The 21,732-nt window shown below is 43.3% G+C and overlaps 1 protein-coding gene across 2 annotated transcripts in view; it reads right to left on the reverse strand.

Moving 5' to 3' along the window:
* Window positions 1-702: 702 nt before the first annotated feature.
* KLHL30 (kelch like family member 30) overlaps window positions 703-21,732 on the reverse strand; it is a 101,437-nt gene continuing 80,407 nt past the window's right edge. Inside the window, exons 5-6 of one of the 2 annotated variants that reach the window (XM_073625698.1) lie at window positions 20,108-20,253; window positions 703-4,607 (exon numbers count right to left, since the gene is read on the reverse strand). In XM_073625698.1, coding sequence (XP_073481799.1) covers window positions 4,350-4,607; window positions 20,108-20,253 — 404 coding nt within the window. In that variant the 3' untranslated portion in view covers window positions 703-4,349. The remainder of the gene's footprint in view (window positions 4,608-20,107; window positions 20,254-21,732) is intronic. The other variant, XM_073625697.1, reaches the window with a different exon arrangement.

Here is a 21,732-nt window from a genome sequence, read left to right on the forward strand (position 1 = left end):
CCTAATGGCAGTCAGGGTGCCATTGTCTAGCCTGCAGAGGTCTGTGTGTCCCTCCATGGATATGCCTTCCCAGACTATCACTGACCCACCACCAAACCGATCATGCTGAACAATGTTACAGGCAGCATAACATTCTCCAGACCCTTTCACGTCTGTCACATGTTCTCAGGGTGAACCTGCTCTCATCTGTGAAAAGCTGCCACTTCTGGTGTTCAATAGCAAATGGCAATCGAGCCTCACAGTGCCGAGCAGTGAGCACAGAGCCCACTAGAGGACGTCCGGCCCTCAGACCACCCTCATGAAGTCTGTTTCTGATTGTTTAGTCAGAGACATTCACACCAGTGACCTGCTGGAGGTCATTTTGTAGGGCTCTGGCAGTGTTCATCCTGTTCCACCTTGCACATAGGAGCAGTTACTGGTCCTGCTGATGGGTTAAGGACCTTCTATGGACCTGTTCAGCTCTCCTAGAGTAACTGCCTCTTCTATGCTCTTGAGACTGTGCAGGGAGACCCAGCAAACCTTCTGGCAATGGCATGTGTTGATGTGCCATCCTGGAAGAGTTGGACTGCCTGCGCAACCTCTATAGGGTCCAGGTATCGCCTAATGCTACCAGCAGTGACACTGACCCTAGCCAAATGCAAAACTAGTAAAAAACAGTCAGAAAAGATGAGTAAGGAAATAAAATGTCAGTGGCCTCCACCTGTAAAACCATTCCTGCTTTGGAGGTCATCTCATTGTTGCCCATCTAGTACACCTGTTGTTAATTTCATTAACACCAAAGCAGCTGAAACTGAATAACAACCCACTCTGCTACTTAACTGACCAGATCAATATCCCAGGAGTTTATGTGACTTGATGCTATACTGTGATTAAAAAGCGTTCCTTTCATTTTTTTGAGCAGTGTATATTGATTAATATAGATGCCTTGCACTGGATTGCTGCCTCCAGATTCCATTTGATCAAAACTCCATAAATAGAAACACAAATACACACACTAAAATAGCACCTACACTTTCTTCTGCCAAGACAGGCACTTTTCTTCATATCCAAGCCCTAAAGAAGGAGGAATCTCTCCCTTCGAAACACATTGGATTTCAACTGCTAATAACAGACAGCCATTTGCACTCTTCATTTTTTTCTTTTTTTTTTTCTTTTTATTCTTTAGCTCAAATTTTTACTCTAGCTATAATGTCAGGCTCAGACAAAGTTTAGGTACATGTTAAACATAATCAGTTGATATTTAGTTTGCTAAAGCACTCGCTGTGTATGAAAATTTTTTTTTGCATGTTGCATGTCAGTGCTGCAGATCTCCTGCAGCCACTTACTATCTACATACAGTTCAGCGACTGTTACACATAATTTCTCTGTATGGTTGTTCTTATGATGATAACAGGGGGTCATGCCTGTGCATCAGAACAGCTGCTTGTAGTCTTAGGCTGGATTCACACCTATGCATTTTTTGTGCTTTTTACATTTTGCAGATTTGGACTACAGATCGTGTTCCATAGGAAACAATGTTAAATGGACTCTAGTGCAAATCTGCAAAATGCAAAAAGCACTAAAACTGCATAGGTGTGAATCCAGCCGCATGCCCTGTACACACGGTCGGATTTTCCGATGGAAAACGTGTGATAGGACCTTGTTGTCGGAAATTCTGACTGTGTGTAGGCTCCATCACACATTTTCCATCGGATTTTCCGACACACAAAGTTTGAGAGCAGGATATAAAATTTTCCGACAACAAAATCCGTTGTCGGAAATTCCGATCGTGTGTACACAAATCCGACGGACAAAGTGCCACGCATGCTCAGAATAAATAAAGAGATGAAAGCTATTGGCTACTGCCCCGTTTATAGTCCCGACGTACGTGTTTTACGTCACCGCGTTTAGAACGATCGGATTTTCCAACAACTTTGTGTGACCATGTGTATGCAAGACAAGTTTGAGCCAACATCCGTCGGAAAAAATCCTAGGATTTCGTTGTCGGAATGTTCGAACAAAATCCGATCGTGTGTACTGGCCATTAGTGTGAGAGGGTGACAATGTAAAACAGAAAGTGCCTGCACATGGACCTTCATAACAAAATCACCAAGTATCACTGAAAGTAAAGCTACAAGTTTATAGTGATTGTAAACAATTACCTTGTAAAACAACACATTCAGTTTACAATAGAAATCAAAGGCAAAACATTTGTGTATAGATATAAAAAAAAAGAACAATATAAATAAATGTTTTCCCCTTTTTATAAGTGATCACATAATGTATGTTCTTAGCTGCATAAGAGCTGGGGGAGGAGAAACAACAGTACACTGAGCTGTGCAGGAGGGGTGTCAGGACAAGTCTGATCATTGGAGGAGAGCAGGCTGAGTTCCCAGCAAAGCTAGAGAACTGACCATGATGTGCTTTCATGTTTAGGACTGGCAGGGACACCAGGGATTTCATACATAGGAAGCAATACAAAGAGAACAGGATACATTTTCATACAAGTACTATACATGGTACAGCAGGTACATATCAGGAATATGAAATGGTTTTACATACTCTTTAAAAATGCTGAAAATGAATGAATTGCTTCAGTATAAATAAAAGAGTATCAATTGTGTTTTGCTGCACAATGCTACAAAGAAAGAAGCTGACCTTCTAGGCCAAGACAAAAAATCGTTCATTTAATATTGAAAAGACACAAAACATAACATTTTAGGACATTTACCATTACGTTTATAAGGTTGAAAAAAAGGCACTGGTCTATCCAGATGTAAATGTATGTGTGTGATTTTTATTCCCTAACAATTCCCATAGTCCTGTACATTCTGCTTCCTAAAAAAGTGATCTACAGCTACGACTACAGCGTGGCTCTCTAGTTCTGGCAGGGCGTCCATGGACATCCTCCCAGAACCGTGCCCCATGGGACACGCATTGGGCATGCTCTGTGACTGCTGTTTCCTTTGGACACAGCTGATCACAGATCGTGATAAGAAGCCAACCACAGCTGCCCTTTACCATGTGATCAGCTGTGTCCAATCACAGCTGGTCACATGTAAACAGACTTGAAGAGCCGATAACTGGCAAAGATGACAATACATTGTTTACATGATCAGTGCAGCCTCATCAGTGTCCATCAGTGCAGCTTATCAGTGCATCCTCGTCAGTGCAGCCTCATCAGTGTACATTAGTGCAGCTTATCAGTGCATCCTCATCAGCGCAGCCTATCAGCGCCCATTAGTGCACATTAATGAAGATGAAAATTACTTATTTGCAAAATTCTTTAACAGAAATTAAAGTGGTTGTTTACCCCCAATGCGAAAGTTGTACCTATAGGTAAGCCTATAATAAGGCTTACCTATAGGTACTGTATATATCTCCTAAACTTCCGTTTAAGAGATATTTACCTTATAGTGCGCCGATGATGTCATCAGCGAATGCGCTGTGAAGAAACGACCCTCCGTGTCGTTTCTCCACTGGCAAGTGCCGTGACTAACGGCTCCCACGCGCATATGCAAGAGTGACGTCATGTGACTCTGGCCAGTCACAGAGCCGGAGTCCATGGCCCCGGCAGGAAGAGGGGTGAAGATGGATGCGGCCACCAGCGGGGACAGTGTGGGCTTTGTTTACAGGTAAGTGGCACATAATGGGCTAGTATGCAATGCATACTAGCCAGTTATGCTTTTACTTTGCAGGGGGAAAAAAGAGAAAGTAAAAGCCATCAGGGTTTACTTCCTCTTTTAGAAAAAAAAAAAAAAACCTTCCTCTTTTTTTTTTTTTATCTAAATTCTGTCTTTTTCTTGTGTTTAGCAAAACATAAAAAACCCAGTGGTGGTTAAATACCTCCAAAAGAAAGCTCTATCTGTCTCAAAAAATGCTAAAAAAAATGTATTTGGGTACAGTGCTGCATGACCGCGCAATTGTCATTTAAAACGAGACAGCGCTAAAAACGGAAATTTGGCCTGGTCAGGAAGGGAGTGTAAAAAAAGTGGTTAAAGTGTGACAGTGTTTTGATAGCTGTGGCTTGGCATTGCAATTTACATTGTGTAACTGTGTGAAACTACCCTTGGTGTATTATCAGAACAAACATAGTCATATATTATTCAGTGGGCTCTACATAGCATTAAATGCTTAAAAATATAAAAGTACATACTGTAAATATAACATCAGTGACTAGCTTAACACTGATAACAATGGAATTCACTCTCTGCAATTAATTAGAAGGCATCATGTTTATAAAATGAATTACAGATTTGCAGGATTATCAATGAGTTGATGTTCTCCAGATGAGCACCACGGTAAGCCATATTTTAATACAGTAAATTCTGCAAAGTCTGTCTTGCACTCTCCACAGACTATATGTTCTGTCAAACTTCCATTTCTGATTGTCCTTGGAATATTCTGGGCCAGCGAGAGGTGTCCATGAAGATGGCAGATGTGCAGTGGTACATCCAGCGACTTGGTAGGGCCCCTTCCCGAGTCCAAATATCAGTACTGCTGTCATATGACTCCATCACCACACTGTATTCATGTGCCATGCCATGCCAGTGGCCACCTGTCACATAGATTTGTGGCCCTGCAGAGGTCATGCCTCCATTCTCATGAAGGGTATGCAGGAGCTGCACCTGAGCAAGATACACAGTGGATAAAAAAAAATCATTGTACAAAAAAATCCATGACCCCACAGATACAATAGATAAATACATGTGTATCCCTTCATAAAACTTTTTTTGTACAAAAACAGAAGTAGATGAAATTTGTGTGTGTACATACAGTATTAATTTTTCGGACCAATTGATAACTTTCCTTCGGTGTCTTTGATAAACTCTTCTATGCATAACTACAAATACAGCTTTTCCCATTAGTCACTTACCCTTTCCTACCATCGCCATAACCTGCCATGTCACTCTCTGTGATTAAGTCAATGTAATGCCCTGTGTCAGGTCACTTTCATTTTTATTTCGTTTGAGCACTCAACATTGTAACGCTTCTTTACAGATTGGAGATGATACCATGGTGGCAATGGCGTCCCTAGGGGGGGGCCAGAGGGGACCCTGACCCGCCCCCCCAACATTATGCTGTGACCCACCATGTGGCCCCCCCCCCCCCCATTAAATTTTTTTTTTTTTACAAAAAGGCAATGTCTTCTTGTTTGCATTCCTAGCAGATGCGCCGCATCTTACTCAGCCACCGCTGGAGTAACACAGTCTCTATTGAGAGGGAGAGCGTCCCCAGTCAGCTCCTGCGGGTGATTCCTCCCCTCTCCCTCTGCTCGCTGACACTGCATAATGCGAGCGCTCACACAACCACGGCTGCCCGATCTGCTCCTTCCCCTGCATCCTCATTGGCAGGAAGAAGAGCGAGTTGCAGGAAGGACTCCACCAGGACTCTCAGTTATTGAAAAACCAGACTGATTTCTCCCATCCTTAGGACAGGAGAACCATCCTGGAAATTCCAAGAGATTCCAGACCAGCGCTGTCAATAGCAGGAGCAGGACAGCAAGAGGAGGCTGGGGAACCCCACAGTGGCAGAACACCAGGGCCCGGTGGCAAGACAACCTTTGCAACTCTGATACTTCTCCCACTGCCTTGGACCCTTATATTTTCTTGGTATGCTGGTGACATATATCTCTTGTTTTCTGCCACCCTGGGGGGCCCCAATACAGTAGGAAGGGAGCTCACTGCAGAACATGTGAAAGGGCCCGTTGTGAGATCGTAGTAAAGGGCCCCAGGAGATATATATATATATATATATATATATATATATATATATATATATATATATTTGCACTTTATAGTTGCCCCCCCTACTTTTGTCCCTGTCCCCCCATGTCCCCCCCCCTTAAATATGAAAGCTGGAGACGCCACTGCATGGCGGGGGGGTGTATCATGGGGTAGGGTGGAGCTATCACTATTTATCCATGTCACTATAAAGCGCAAATTAACTTTCTTTTCAATGTTTTATTTGTTTTTCCACAAGAGAATGTACAACAGCCCATACTTAGAATTTAATGAAGCATAGACTATCTTAATTCTAAAGCCATCCATGTTTTTTTTTTTTTTTGTTGTTATCAGTTGCATTTATTAACCACTTACAGACCGGAAGATTTGCCCCCTTAATGACCAGGGCATTTTTTGCGATACTGCACTGCGTCGCTTTAACTAACAATTGCGTGGTTTTGCGACCCTGTACCCAAAAGAAAAAAATTGACGTCCTTTTTTTCCCACAAATAGAGCGTTATTTTGGTGGTTTTTGATCACCCCTGCGGTTTTTATTTTTTGCGCTATAAACACAAATGCAACAATTTTGAAAAAAATATATATTTTTAACTTTTTTTTCTAATACATGTCCCCAAAAAATGTTTTTAAAAAACAAATTTCTTCATCAGTTTAGGCCAATATGTATTCTTTTGGTAAAAAAAAAATCGCAATAAGCGTATATTGATTGGTTTGCGCAAAACTTATAGCATCTACAAACTATGGGAAAGATTTATGGCATTTTTATTATTTTTTTTTTTTTTTTTATTTTTTTTTACTAGTAATGGTGGAGATCTGCAATTTTTAGCAGTACTGCGATATTGCGGCGGACAGATCGGACACTTTTGACACATTTTTGGGACCACTGACATTTATACAGCAATCAGTGCTATAAAAATGCACTGATTACTGTGTAAATGTCACTGACAGGGAAGGGGTTAACACTAGGGGGCGATCAAGGGGTTAAATGTGTTCCCTCTTGAGTGTTTCTTACTGTGGGGGGATGGGACTGACTGGGGGAAGAGACATATCACTGTTCCTAATTACTACAAACAGCAGATGTGTCTCTTCTCCCCTGTCAGAACAGGGCTTTGTGTGTTTACACGCACATATCCCCGTTTCTGGCTCTCGTGCCCGTAAACGCGCATTGGGTCCCCCACTTTGCAGGCTCTTAAAGGGGCCGACATACCGGTACGTTGTTTCGCGGTAATAAACCACTTTGCCAAAGCAAATGTGCGTGAGCCGGTCGGAAAATGGTTAAGTGGTTGTAAAGGCAAAAGGTTTTTATCCTTATGCATTCTGTGCATTAAGATAAAAAAAATCTTCTGTTTGAAGCAGCCCTCCTAATACTTAACTGAGCCCCATCTCTATCCAGTGATGTGCACGAGTGGCTGAGACACAGCAGCGGTGCCATTGGCTCCTGCTGCTGTCAATCAAAGTCAGCTAGCCAACCAGGAGAGAGGGGGTGGGGCCGAACTGCGACTCCATGTCTGAATGGACACAGAGAGCTGCAGTTTGGCTCGGGTGCCCCCATAACAAGCTGCTTGCTGTGGGGGTACTCGACAGGAGGAAGGGGCTAGGAGCACCGGCGAGAGACCCAAGAAGAGGAGGATCTGGGCTGCTCTGTGCAAAACCATTTTACAGAGCAGGTAAGTATAACATGTTATTTTTAAATAAAAATAAAAAAAAGTTTTTAGTATCACTTTAAATATGTTCAGCAGCATAAACAAGTAAAGGCACACTTAAACAAAATCAAGCGTTAATTAACCACTTGCCAACCGCCTTATAGCACATTTACTGCTATAGGGTGGGTGCGCTGCACAGGATCGCGTATATATGTGATCCTGCACTTCTGGGTATCGGGCACGATTGCGCGCTGCCGGCAGCTCACAGCGGGAGCTGTTCAGCGGGTCCCATGGACCCGATGTCCGTCGGCACCCCCTTATCATTCGGTACACAGACAGAACGGCAGTCTTCTTATGTAAACAAGGCAGATTGCTGTCCTGTTAGTACAGAAGGCATGGATCCTGTGTTCCTGTAAAGCAGGAAAACCAATCCATGCCTTCCACTAGTAAAAGCACCTTCCACAGTACACTGAATCACCAGCTACGCACACATTTAACCCTTTGCTTGCCCCTGATGTTAACCCCTTCCCAGCCCGTGTCATTAGTACAGTGACAGTGCATATTTTTAGCACTGATCGCTGTAATAATGTCACTGGTCCCCAAAAAAGTGTTAAGTGTCTGATTTGTCTGCCGCAATATCACTATAAGTCACTGATCACCGCCATTACTAGTAAAAATAAACAAATAAATAAAAATTCCATAAATATATTCCATAGTTTGTAGACGCTATAACTTTTGCGCCAACCAATCAATATACACTTATTGGGATTTTTTTTACAAAAAATATTTGGCAGAATACATATTGGCCTACATTGATGAAGAAATTTGATTTTTTACATCTTTTTATTGGATGTGTTTTAGAGCAGAAAGTATAAAATATTGGAGTTTTTTTTCAAAATTGTCGGTCGTTTTTTGTGCTCTATTTGTGGGAAAAAAAGGCCAAAAATGTTATTTGGGTACAGTGTCACATGACCGCACAGTTTTCAGTTGAAGTAACACAGAGCCATATCGCAAAAAATGGCCTGGTCAGGAAGGGTGGTAAATCTTCCGGAGGTGAAGTGATTAACCATCAAAATAAACACCATAGATACAGTGCCTTGAAAAAGTATTCATACCTCTTTGAAATTTTCCACATTTTGTCATGTTACAACCAAAAACATAAATGTTTTATTTTATTAGGATTTTATGTGGTAGACCAACACAAAGTGGCACATAATTGTGACGTAGAAGGAAAGTGATAAATGGTTTTCAATGTTTTTACAAATAAATATGTGAAAAGTGTGGAGTGCATTTGTATTCAGCCCCCGAGTCAAATCTTTGTAGAACCACCTTTCACTGCAATTACAGCTGTAAGTCTTTTGGGAAAGTCTCTACCAGCTTTGTACATCTAGAGAGTGTAAATATTGCCTATTCTTCTCTGCAAAAACACTCAAGCTCTGTCAGATTGGATGGAGAACATCTGTGAACAGCAATTTTCAAGTCTTGCCACAGATTCTCAATTGGATTTAGGTCTGAACTTTGATTGGGCCATTCCAACATATGAATATGCTTTGATCTAAACCATTTCATTGTAGTTCTGGCTTTATGTTTGGATTGATAGAACAATGCTCCATGTGATGTTCAAAGCTTGGTATAATTTTTTAAAACCTAACCCTGCTTTAAACTTCTCCACAACTTTATCCCTGACCTGTCTGGTGCGTTCCTTGACCTTCATGAAGCTGTTTGTTCACTAAGGATCTCTAACAAACATCTGCAGGGTTCACAGAACAGCTATATTCATACTGAGAATAAATTACACACAGGTGAACTTATTACTAATTAGGTGACTTCTGAAGGCAATTGGTTTTACTAGATTTTAGTTAGGGGTATCAGAGTAAAGACGGCTGAATACAAATCCACGCCACACTTTTCATATATTTATTTGTAAAAAATTTGGGAAACCATTATCATTTTTTTTCCACTTCACAGTTATGCGCCACTTTGCGATGGTCTATGACATAAAATCCCCAAAAAATACATTTATGTTTTTGGCTGTAACATGATGAAATCTGGAAAATTTAAAGGGGTGTGAATACTTTTTCAAGGCACTGTAAATGGCTGTCCATCTTTACTACCCCATACCATTACTTAACAAAGACTGTAAACTGTTGGCTAAAATCATAGCAGATTGTACCCAAACCCATGTACGAACATTATTAACCCCACATCAGTGTTATCTTTGCAATAAGAACTCCACCATAGGCATCAGAACAGCATTTGGAGATACAGTCCAAGCCAAACCATATCCCTCTTCCTTCCTTCCTTCCAATGTTGCTCCTGAGCCTTGATGTGAGAATGCTTTTGACAAAATTGACTGGTCTTTCTTGAATCATATTTTTTGTACCAGGGCTTTTGGACATGTCGTTTCTTGGTTATATAATACATTTATCATAGCCCCATACTAAATGAATTATTAATAACCAACTTTCTTCCCAAAAAAAACAATGTGCAGAGGCATCAGACAAGGATGCCCCCTTAATCCCATTCTTTTAAACCTTGCACTGGATCCTCTTGGAATCCCAGCCCACTTTCCAAAGAATAACCATAGGCCATAAAACTCTTAAAAGTACTGCTTTCACCGATGAACTGCTTCTATACGTTTCCCACCCAAAATCTTCCCTTCCCAGTATAAGGTCTCTCTATCAATCCTTTGGTCTAATCTCAGGTTACTCCATCAATTTCGATAACTCAAAGGCGCTCTATTTAACCAAACATCACAAGCGTCTTTGGAGCAATCATTACCCTTTTATTTGGCCCAGAGAAAAAATGTCTTAGCTTGGAGTATCCATACCCAAAAACCCCTATAATCTAAGGTTAATATTCCTTCAATTGTTGGGCGGGGCCTACTTGACCTGGACATGGGGGTGCCTTCTCTGTGTACGTGCTCATCAATGCCCGGGACCGGACAGGACCACGTTCATGTGTGAATCAAAATTATAGCGGAACATTGGCTTAGAGATGTTCCATATACCGTGTGCAAGCAAGTGTGTGAAACACAGAGTCGACCCCCTTAAATTTTTCACTCTTTGTTATATTTCAGCCATTTGCTAAAATCATTTAAGTTCATTTTTTTCCTCGTTAATGTACACACAGCACCCCATATTAACAGAAAAACACAGAATTGTTGACATTTTTGCAGTTTTATTAAAAAAGAAAAACTGAAATATCACATGGTCCTAAGTATTCAGACCCTTTGCTCAGTATTTAGTAGAAGCACCCTTTTGATCTAATACAGCCATGAGTCTTTTTGGGAAAGATGCAACAAGTTTTTCACACCTGGATTTGGGGATCCTCTGCCATTCCTCCTTGCAGATCCTCTCCAGTTCTGTCAGGTTGGATGGAAAACATTGGTGGACAGCCATTTTTAGGTCTCTCCAGAGATGCTCAACTGGGTTTAAAGCGGGGGTCCACCTATCTATCGTTTTTTTTTTTTTTGAGTTCATTCACAAACTTTTCTTCTCAGCATTACATACTCACATATTGTGTGTAATATGTCCGCCTGTGTCAGATTTCGTCGGAAAGAATAACTTATATTATTCACTGCAGGCGGTTTCCATCTTCATTGTGGGCATTTGAAGCTCACAAGCATTTATTTCCTGGATGTGGTGAATGCTGTGCTCCCAGCATTCATCGCTCATTCCCGCACATGCTCAGTGGCATCCTGGGAAGCCTGGGACTAGCTCCCAGGAGTCTGGGAGAGGCTAGAAACACGCCTACTCCCACGGGAGGAGAACCAGGAAGTGCAAAGAAGAATAGAAAAATAAAAGGTAATTACGGCGATTTAAATTTTTTTAAACGGCATGTCAGCATCTATGCAAGGAAGAGAATACATACAGATATTGTTCAAAATTTGGGTGGAACCCCACTTTAAGTCAGGGCTCTGGCAGGGCCATTTAAGAACAGTCATGGAGTTGTTGTGAAGCCACTCCTTCGTTATCTTAGCTGTGTGCTTAGGGTCATTGTCTTGTTGGAAGGTAAGCCTTGGGCTCAGTGTGAGGTCCTGAGCACTCTGGAGAAGGTTTTCGTCCAGGATATCCCTGTACCTGGCCGCATTAATCTTTCCCTCGATTGCAACTAGTCGTGCTGTCCCTGCAGCTGAAAAACACCCCCACAGCTTGATGCTGCCACCACCATGCTTCACTGTTGGGACTGTATTACATAGTTACATAGTTACATAGTAGGTGAGGTTGAAAAAAGACACACGTCCATCAAGTCCAACCTATGTGTGTGATTATGTGTCAGTATTACATTACATATCCCTGTATGTTGCGGTCATTCAGGTGATTATCTAATAGTTTCTTGAAGGTATCAATGCTCCCCGCTGAGACCACCGCCTGTGGAAGGGAATTCCACATCCTTGCCGCTCTTACAGTAAAGAACCCTCTACGTAGTTTAAGGTTAAACCTCTTTTCTTCTAATTGTAATGAGTGGCCACGAGTCTTATTAAACTCTCTTCTGCGAAAAAGTTTTATCCCTATTGTGGGGTCACCAGTACAGTATTTGTAAATTTAAATCATATCCCCTCTCAAGCGTCTCTTCTCCAGAGAGAATAAGTTCAGCGCTCGCAACCTTTCCTCATAACTAAGATCCTCCAGACCCTTTATTAGCTTTGTTGCCCTTCTTTGTACTCGCTCCATTTCCAGTACATCCTTCCTGAGGACTGGTGCCCAGAACTGGACAGCATACTCCAGGTGCGGCCGGACCAGAGTCTTGTAGAGCGGGAGAATTATCGTTTTATCTCTGGAGTTGATCCCCCTTTTAATGCATGCCAATATTCTGTTTGCTTTATTAGCAGCAGCTTGGCATTGCATGCCATTGCTGAGCCTATCATCTACTAGGAGCCCCAGGTCCTTTTCCATCCTAGATTCCCCCAGAGGTTCTCCCCCCAGTGTATAGATTGCATTCATATTTTTGCCACCCAAATGCATTATTTTACATTTTTCTACATTGAACCTCATTTGCCATGTAGTCGCCCACCCCATTAATTTGTTCAGGTCTTTTTGCAAGGTTTCCACATCCTGCGGAGAAGTTATTGCCCTGCTTAGCTTAGTATCGTCTGCAAATACAGAGATTGAACTGTTTATCCCATCCTCCAGGTCGTTTATAAATAAATTAAATAGGATTGGTCCCAGCACAGAACCCTGGGGAACCCCACTACCCACCCCTGACCATTCTGAGTACTCCCCATTTATCATCACCCTCTGAACACGCCCTTGTAGCCAGTTTTCAATCCATGTACTCACCCTATGGTCCATGCCAACGGACCTTATTTTGTACAGTAAACGTTTATGGGGAACTGTGTCAAATGCTTTTGCAAAATCCAGATACACCACGTCTACGGGCCTTCCTTTATCTAGATGGCAACTCACCTCCTCATAGAAGGTTAATAGATTGGTTTGGCAAGAATGATTCTTCATGAATCCATGCTGATTACTGCTAATGATATCGTTCTTATTACTAAAATCTTGTATATAGTCCCTTATCATCCCCTCCAAGAGTTTACATACTATTGATGTTAGGCTAACTGGTCTGTAATTCCCAGGCATGTATTTTGGGCCCTTTTTAAATATTGGTGCTACATTGGCTTTTCTCCAATCAGCTGGTACCATTCCAGTCAATAGACTATAGAATATATTGTCTGTAAAAATTAGGAACAACGGTCTGGCAATCACCTGACTGAGTTCCCTAAGTACCCTCGGATGCAAGCCATCTGGTCCCGGTGATTTATTAATGTTAAGTTTCTCAAGTCTAATTTTAATTCCGTTCTCTGTTAACCATGGAGGTGCTTCCTGTGTTGTGTCATGAGGACAGTTTTGGTTACTGAAGCCCCTGATTCACTCGTGAAGACTGAGGAGAAGAATAAATTCAATACCTTTGCCATCTCCCCATCCTTTGTAACCAGATGTCCTTCCTCATTCTTTATGGGGCCAATATGGTCTGTCCTCCCTTTTTTACTGTTTACATACTTAAAGAATTTCTTGGGATTTTTTTTGCTCTCCTCCGCTATGTGTCTTTCATGTTCTATCTTAGCTGTCCTAATTGCACCCTTACATTTCCTATTGCATTCTTTATAAAGTCTGAATGCTGAGGATGATCCCTCAACCTTGTATTTTTTGAAGGCCTTCTCCTTTGCTTTTATATGCATTTTTACATTGGAGTTAAGCCATCCAGGATTTTTGTTCGCTCTTTTAAATTTATTACCCAATGGGATACATTGGCTAATGCCCTTATTTAATATGCTCTTAAAGCAAACCCATCTCTCCTCCGTATTCTTTGTTCCTAATATTTTATCCCAATTTATGCCTTTTAGCAAGGTTTGTAGTTTAGGGAAGTTGGCTCTTTTGAAATTCAGTGTCTTTGTGTTCCCTTCATGTTTCCTATTTGTATGATTTATACTGAAACTAATTGACCTGTGATCGCTGTTACCTAAATTGCCCCGTATTTCCACATCTGTGATTAGGTCTGTATTGTTGGTAATCAGTAGATCCAGTAATGTTTTATTTCTAGTTGGTGCATCTACCATCTGACCCATAAAATTGTCCTGCAAGACATTAAGGAACTGGCGAGCCTTAAATGAATGCGCGGTTCCCTCCGCCCAGTCTATGTCTGGATAATTAAAATCCCCCATTATGATAACACTTCCCATCCTTGCTGCTAATCCAATTTGTGATAGGAGATCCGTCTCCACTTCCTCCCTCAGGTTAGGGGGCCTATAGCATACTCCCAGTATTATTTTCCCCTTAGCTTCATCCCTTTGGAGCTCTACCCATAAGGATTCCACCTCCTCTCTAGCTCCCTCAGTGATGTCATCTCTCACATTCGCTTGTACATTATTCTTGATATATAGGCATACCCCTCCCCCTTTTTTACTCTCTCTATCCTTGCGGTATAGAGTATACCCTTGAATGTTTGCCAGCCAATCATGAGAGCTGTTGAACCAGGTCTCTGAAATTCCCACAAAATCCAAATCCTCCTTGTACAACAGTATCTCTAGTTCACCCATCTTGTCCACCATGCTCCTGGCATTGGTGAACATGCCACATAGTTTAGACCGGTCGCATATTGTCCTCGTATTGGGTGTTTCAAGATTGCAACTAGGACTTGCTACTATACTCACCTTGTGTTTTTGTGCTTTGGTTAACCTACCACTAATGCCCCCAATACTACCCTCTGGAATATCTTCCGCGCTGGCTATCACTGTCTCTGGACCCTCCCCCCCATCGCCTAGTTTAAAAACCCCTCTAACTTTTTGGCCATCTTCATTCCCAGCAGATCTGCACCCTCCTCATCTAGGTGCAGTCCGTCCCTTCTATAGTACCGGTTACCGACTGAGAAGTCGGCCCAGTCCTCCAGGAACCCAAACCCCTCCTTACTACACCAGCTCTTCAGCCACTTGTTTACTTCCCTAATCTCCCTCTGCCTTTCTGGTGTGGCTCGATGTACCGGTAGTATTCCTGAGAATACTACCTTGGAGGTCCTTTTCCTCAATTTAGCACCTAAGTCCCTAAAATCGTTCTTTAGAACACTCCATCTGCCTCTGACTTTGTCATTGGTGCCAACGTGCACCATGACAGCCAGGTCTTCCCCAGCCCCTCCCAGTAATCTGTCCACAAGGTCCGTGATGTGCCGAACCCGAGCGCCCGGTAGACAACATACTGTATTAGACAGGTGATGAGCAGTACTTGGTTTTCTCCACACATACTGCTTAGAATTAAGGATAAAAAGTTCTATCTTGGTCTCATCAGACCAGAGAATCTTATTTCTCACCATCTTGGAGTCCTTCAGGTGTTTTTTAACAAACTCCATGTGGGCTTTCATGTGTCTTGCACTGAGGAGAGGCTTCCGTCAGGCCACTCTGCCATAAAGCCCCGACTGGTGGAGGGCTGCAGTGATGGTTGACTTTCTACAACTTTCTCCCATCTCCCGACTGCATCTCTGGAGCTTAGCCACAGTGATCTATGGGTTCTTCTTTACCTCTCTCATCAAGGCTCTTCTCCCCCGATAGCTCAGTTTGGCCGGACGGCCAGCTCTAGGAAGGGTTCTGGTCATCCTAAACATCTTCCATTTAAGGATTATGGAGGCCACTGTGCTCTTAGGAACCTTAAGTGCAGCAGAAATGTTTTTGTAACCTTGGCCAGATCTGTGCCTTGCCACAATTCTGTCTCTGAGCTCTTCAGGCAGTTTCTTTGACCTCGTGATTCTCATTTGCTCTGACATGCACTGTGAGCTGTAAGGTGTTATATAGACAGATGTGTGGCTTTCCTAATCAAGTCCAATCAGTATAATCAAACACAGCTGGACTCAAATGAAGGTGTAGAACCATCTCAAGGATGATCAGAAGAAATGGACAGCACCTTAATTAAATATATGAGTGTCACAGCAAAGGGTCTGAATACTTAGGACTAGGGATGAGCCGAACACCCCCCTGTTCGGTTCGCACCAGAACATGCGAACAGGAAAAAAGTTCGTTCGAACACGCGAACACCGTTAAAGTCTATGGGACACGAACATGAATAATCAAAAGTGCTAATTTTAAAGGCTTATAGGCAAGTTATTGTCATAAAAAGTGTTTGGGGACCTGGGTCCTGCCCCAGGGGACATGGATCAATGCAAAAAAAAGTTTTAAAAACGGCCATTTTTTCAGGAGCAGTGATTTTAATAATGCTTAAAGTCAAACAATAAAAGTGTAATATCTCTTTAAATTTCGTACCTGGGGGGTGTCTATAGTATGCCTGTAAAGGGGCGCATGTTTCCCGTGTTTAGAACAGTCTGACAGCAAAATGACATTTCGAAGGAAAAAACCCATTTAAAACTACCCGCGGCTATTGCATTGCCGACAATACACATAGAAGTTCATTGATAAAAACGGCATGAGAATTCCCCACAGGGGAACCCCGAACCATAATTTAAAAAAAAAAAATGACGTGGGAGTCCCCCTAAATTCCATACCAGGCCCTTCAGGTCTGGTATGGATATTAAGGGGAACCCCGGCCAAAATTTTTTTTAAAAATGACGTGGGGTTCCCCCTAAATTCCATACCAGACCTATGGATTTTAAGGGGAACCCCGCGCCAAAAAAAAAAAAAACGGCGTGGGGTCCCCCCAAAAATCCATACCAGACCCTTATCCGAGCACGCAACCTGGCAGGCCGCAGGAAAAGGGGGGGCGAGAGTGCGCCCCCCCCTCCTGAACCGTACCAGGCCACATGCCCTCAACATTGGGAGGGTGCTTTGGGGTAGCCCCCCAAAACACCTTGTCCCCATGTTGATGAGGACAAGGGCCTCATCCCCACAACCCTGGCCGGTGGTTGTGGGGGTCTGCGGGCGGGGGGCTTATCGGAATCTGGAAGCCCCCTTTAACAAGGGGACCCCCAGATCCCGCCCCCCCCCCGTGTGAAATGGTAAGGGGGTACTTACCCCTACCATTTCACTAAAAAACTGTCAAAAATGTTAAAAATGACAAGAGACAGTTTTTGACAATTCCTTTATTTAAATGCTTCTTCTTTCTTCTATCTTCCTTCATCTTCTGGTTCTTCTGGTTCTTCCTCCGGCGTTCTCGTCCAGCATCTCCTCCGCGGCGTCTTCTATCTTCTTCTCCTCGGGCCGCTCCGCACCCATGGCATAAGGGTCGGATAAGGGTCTGGTATGGATTTTTGGGGGTCCCCCACGCCGTTTTTTTTTTTTTTTGGTGCGGGGTTCCCCTTAAAATCCATACCAGACCTGAAGGGTCTGGTATGGAATTTAGGGGGAACCCCACGTCATTTTTTTTTTAAATTTTGGCCGGGGTTCCCCTTAATATCCATACCAGACCTGAAGGGCCTGGTATGGAATTTAGGGGGACTCCCACGTCATTTTTTTTTTTTTTTATTTTGGTTCAGGGTTCCCCGTGGGGAATTCCCATGCCGTTTTTATCAATGAACTTCTATGTGTATTGTCGGCAATGCAATAGCCGCGGGTAGTTTTAAATGGGTTTTTTCCTTCGAAATGTCATTTTGCTGTCAGACTGTTCTAAACACGGGAAACATGCGCCCCTTTACAGGCATACTATAGACACACCCCAGCTACAAAATTTAAAGGGATATTACACTTTTATTGTTTGACTTTAAGCATTATTAAAATCACTGCTCCTGAAAAAACGGCCGTTTTTAAAACTTTTTTTGCAGGTCCCCAAACACTTTTTATGACAATAACTTGCATATAAGCCTTTAAAATTAGCACTTTTGATTTCTCCCATAGACTTTTAAAGGGTGTTCCGCAGCATTCGAATTTGCTGCGAACACCCCAAATTGTTCGCTGTTCGGCGAACTTGCGAACAGCCAATGTTCGAGTCGAACTCGAAGCTCATCCCTACTTAGGACCATGTGATATTTCAGTTTTTCTTTTTTAATCAATCAAAAATGTCAACAATTCTGTGTTTTTCTGTCAATATGGGGTGCTGTGTGTACATTAATGAGGAAAAAATGAACTTAAATGATTTTAGCAAATGGCTGCAATATAACAAAGAGTGAAAAATTTAAGGGGGTCTGAATACTTTCCGTCCCCACTGTATGTTGCATTTAAGAGGCACACCACTGAGCCTATACCCTCTCCACCAGTCCAGCATACCTCTACCACTCAATCCCAGTGAAAGAATGGGGACCCGCCATGCACCTAGAGTGGACTTCATGCGCGAACATAGGTAACTCCTTCAATGCGGCTAGGTATATATAGGGGCTCTGTACCACATGTTCGGTCCCAGTTTCTTCTGGAGGAACTGACCAGGGTAGGAGCCAGAACACAGATTCCCTCGTTACCGTAGGACCTGTCACCTAAGCCAGGAACCACGCTTCATCATGGGCTGCTATACATTCCCACCAGTTCATGGTTCCCTGTGGCTACTGCTCTCCTGCTCCCACTCTTCTGGCGAGTTAACCTTCTGTAGTGGCACGTGTGCTTTATAGGCCTTGTTCTTCAGATACACTATGTACCACCATGCACCCCTTTCAGTAACTTCAGACAAGGCTTAAAAGATTCAGCAACACAAAATTTCCACTGTACTAAACAGCGAACAGGCAGGCTTTTTATAGCGGAAGACATATGCAATGTCTCTTCTACAATAAAATGCACCTATCTGCCTATTCACTGTGTGTGCGGTGTAAAATGAGCTGCACAGCTCAGCTTACAGCGCTGCCGCTGTCCCTATGCGCCAGAATGATGGCCTCCAGCGCATGCATGGAAGTGATGTTATACGACGCATGCAAATGAGGATGGATGAAGACCAGCACACAGGAGAAGATGTCAGCAAGGGAGGAGAATTATCAAGGTAAAGGTGATTATTGATCCCTTTAGTTACACTTTAAGGCTAATCTGTCACTATATTTCCCTCACATTATCTTTTACTCTTGAGAGATCCCCAACCCTCTGCACACATAAAATATATGAAAGGCATGTGGGCAGCCACCGCTAGCCTTCTGGAATTGCCTGGATATCACGCTGATCTTTTTGCAACAATACTTGCTTAGCTCAGTGCAGTATGCAGAACCATTTGCTTACTTTTTTTTTTTTTTTTAATAAAGGACTTTTCAAAAACCGTCTCATGTTATTTGTAACACTACACTCCTTTTTTTGTTGTTGAATGGGTATGGGTACCAAGTGGGGGGGCCGATTAAAGGGGGCTTAGAGATTCCGATATGCCCCCTGCCCACATACCCCCACAACCACTGCCCAGGGTTGTCGGGAAGAGGCCCTTGTCCCCATAAACATGGGGACAAGGGGCTTTGGGGTGGGGGGGCGCAAAGCTCCCCTGCCTTAAAGCACACACCCCCCCTTGTTGAGGGCATGTGGCCTGGTATGGTCCAGGGGGGGGGGCGCTCACTCGTCCCCACCCTTTCTTGACCTGCTATGCTGCATGCTCGGATAAGGGTCTGGATTTTGGGGGTGGGGTCTCCCATTCAAAATCCATACCAGACCGAAGGGTTTGGTATGGTCTGGGGGGGACGTTTATTTATTTATTTTTTTATTCTGATGTGGGGTTCCCCCTCAAGATACATACCAGACTCAAAGGGCCTGGTATGGTCGGGTCCCGCTCATTGAAGTTGCATGGAAGTCGGACATGAAGTTGCAGGACAACGTTGAATCAGAAGTCGTATGACTTTGGTGTCAGATCAGTGTTAAACACTTACCTGAGTTCTTTCTAGATCCAGAGCTGTGCCCATTTGTAGTGACGGTCTCCCCTCTTCCTCTTTCCACAGGACACAGAGGCAGCAGTGGGAGCCATTGGCTCCTGCTACTGTCAATCAAATCCTGTGAGGAGGGAGTAGGGGGGCTTACAAAGTTACAGAATCAAAAAAGGTGAATTTGTACAGATTCTGTACTTCCCCCTGCATTACTGCTTTTGCCCATAGCCTCAACGAGAACCACAGGTTGTAATGCACATGGAACAAAGGCCACAAATTCAGCAATTTTTATTGTACAGGAGGTCGCAGGTCCACCAAACGACGTGTGCCACTGTAGATCACACTTTTTGTGTGCATTACAGTCTGTGTTTGCCATGGCGGTAAATGCAGCCAGTAGGAACACACATATACTGTATGTCTTATTCTGCATTGTCGGCTTTAAAGAGGAAGATGATTCTGTAAGGATACATTTATTTGGCTGTGTCTAAAAGGACTAATCTCCAACCTAGAACAGAATAGCAGCAAATTCTGACCCTAACCAGTGATGCTTACCTTCTTCCAAAGGTTCCCTTCTATGTGATACATATAAACTTTCTTGGTGTTATCAGCAATAAGATAGATAGCGCCCCCCAGTGCACAACAGCGAGGAGAGGAGAGGTACTTTGGAATAAATGGTGACGCAATGACACACCAGCTATCTGTAAAAAGAATAAGAAATGAAGGAAGTTATCCTTAACCCCCAAAAATATAATAAATATGTATACACATTAGCAGATGATATATACTTTACTGCTGCCATATTACTACTCCCATGAATCACTCATATGTGAATCTATACTTAAAGGGTAAATTCACCTTTACAGAAACATCTGTAAGTAGAACTTACACTGGACCCCCTCCTCATCACCCACCCCCCCAACCCCCCAACCCCCCCCCCCCCGGTCCTGCTGACCTGGAGTCCGGCGAGCACCCGCTCTGACAGATCATATAGCCACTTCAGTGGCCTGGGGATTAGAAATCCCCGACGGCTTAATCTCCTAAACGTACCTCGTAAAGGTACGCATAGGAGGCATTCTAATTGGTAAGCGCCGTCACATGGGCGGCGCCGACCAATTAGAACCCACATAGCCCGTCCTGTCAGCGCTAGAGAAGATGAGAGAAAGCTGCAGGGATTTCAAATCCCCAGACCACTAAAGTGGCGATCTGATCTGCCAGGGCGGGTAATCACCGGACTCCAGGTCAGTGGGACCAGGTGGGATGGGGAGGGGGTCCAGTGTAAGCTCACCTTACAGATTTTCTGTAAGAGCCCTTTCACAGTGGGGCGGAGGGGGCGATAGCAGTAAAGCGCCACAATTCGGGCAGGAGCGGGGAACTTTTAACCCCCTAGAAGGGGCTAAAAAGGGGTTGAAAGCGCCCATGTAGCGCTGCTGCCAAAGTGCTTTGCAGGCTCTTCGGCAGCGCTGCCCATTTATTTCATATACACTGCTTCTCCACCGCCCCAAAGATGCCCACATAAAAAATGTAATATCCAACTCAGTACCATTTAAAAAAAAGCAGCAACCAGAATTTGGGATCGGGCTGGCTGGGCACTCTACACTGAATGGCTGTTGTATGTTTTTATGGCTGTAGGTTGTGGATGTCACCTACTGTACTGGAGCCCTTTAACATTTTGTCACTTTGAATGCGTCAAAGGTAAAAATGGGGCTAATTAAGACCAACTTTCTTTTGGCGTACAGAGAGAAAAACTGTCTCAGACAGATTTGGCAAAAGCATCTCTCGGGCATTTTAAAAGTGGTGCAGCATGAGCCAAATTCAAGTACAAGTTCTGGACAGGTATATGAATTTGGTGCATTCTTCACCACTTTTAGAACGCATGAGAGACACTTTTGCATAATCTGCCCGCACCAGTCTTTATGAATTTCGGGGATTGTGTTCAGCAATCTTCCAAGGGCAACACACTAGTGCTTCTGTCTTTCTCCACTTACCAACAGACAGACACTCACCAAAACAATATGCCTCTATAACGACAGATTGGCATATAGCACTTTATGGGGTTTATTTACTAAAGCTGGAGAGTGCAAAATCAGGCTCATTTCTACATAGAAATCAGCTTCCAGGTTTTATTGCCAAAGCTTAATTAAACAAGCTGAGGCTAGAAGCTGATTGGTTTCTATGCA

Source organism: Aquarana catesbeiana, linkage group LG04, assembly GCF_042186555.1.
Source record: "Aquarana catesbeiana isolate 2022-GZ linkage group LG04, ASM4218655v1, whole genome shotgun sequence".
Classification (NCBI taxonomy): domain Eukaryota; kingdom Metazoa; phylum Chordata; class Amphibia; order Anura; family Ranidae; genus Aquarana; species Aquarana catesbeiana.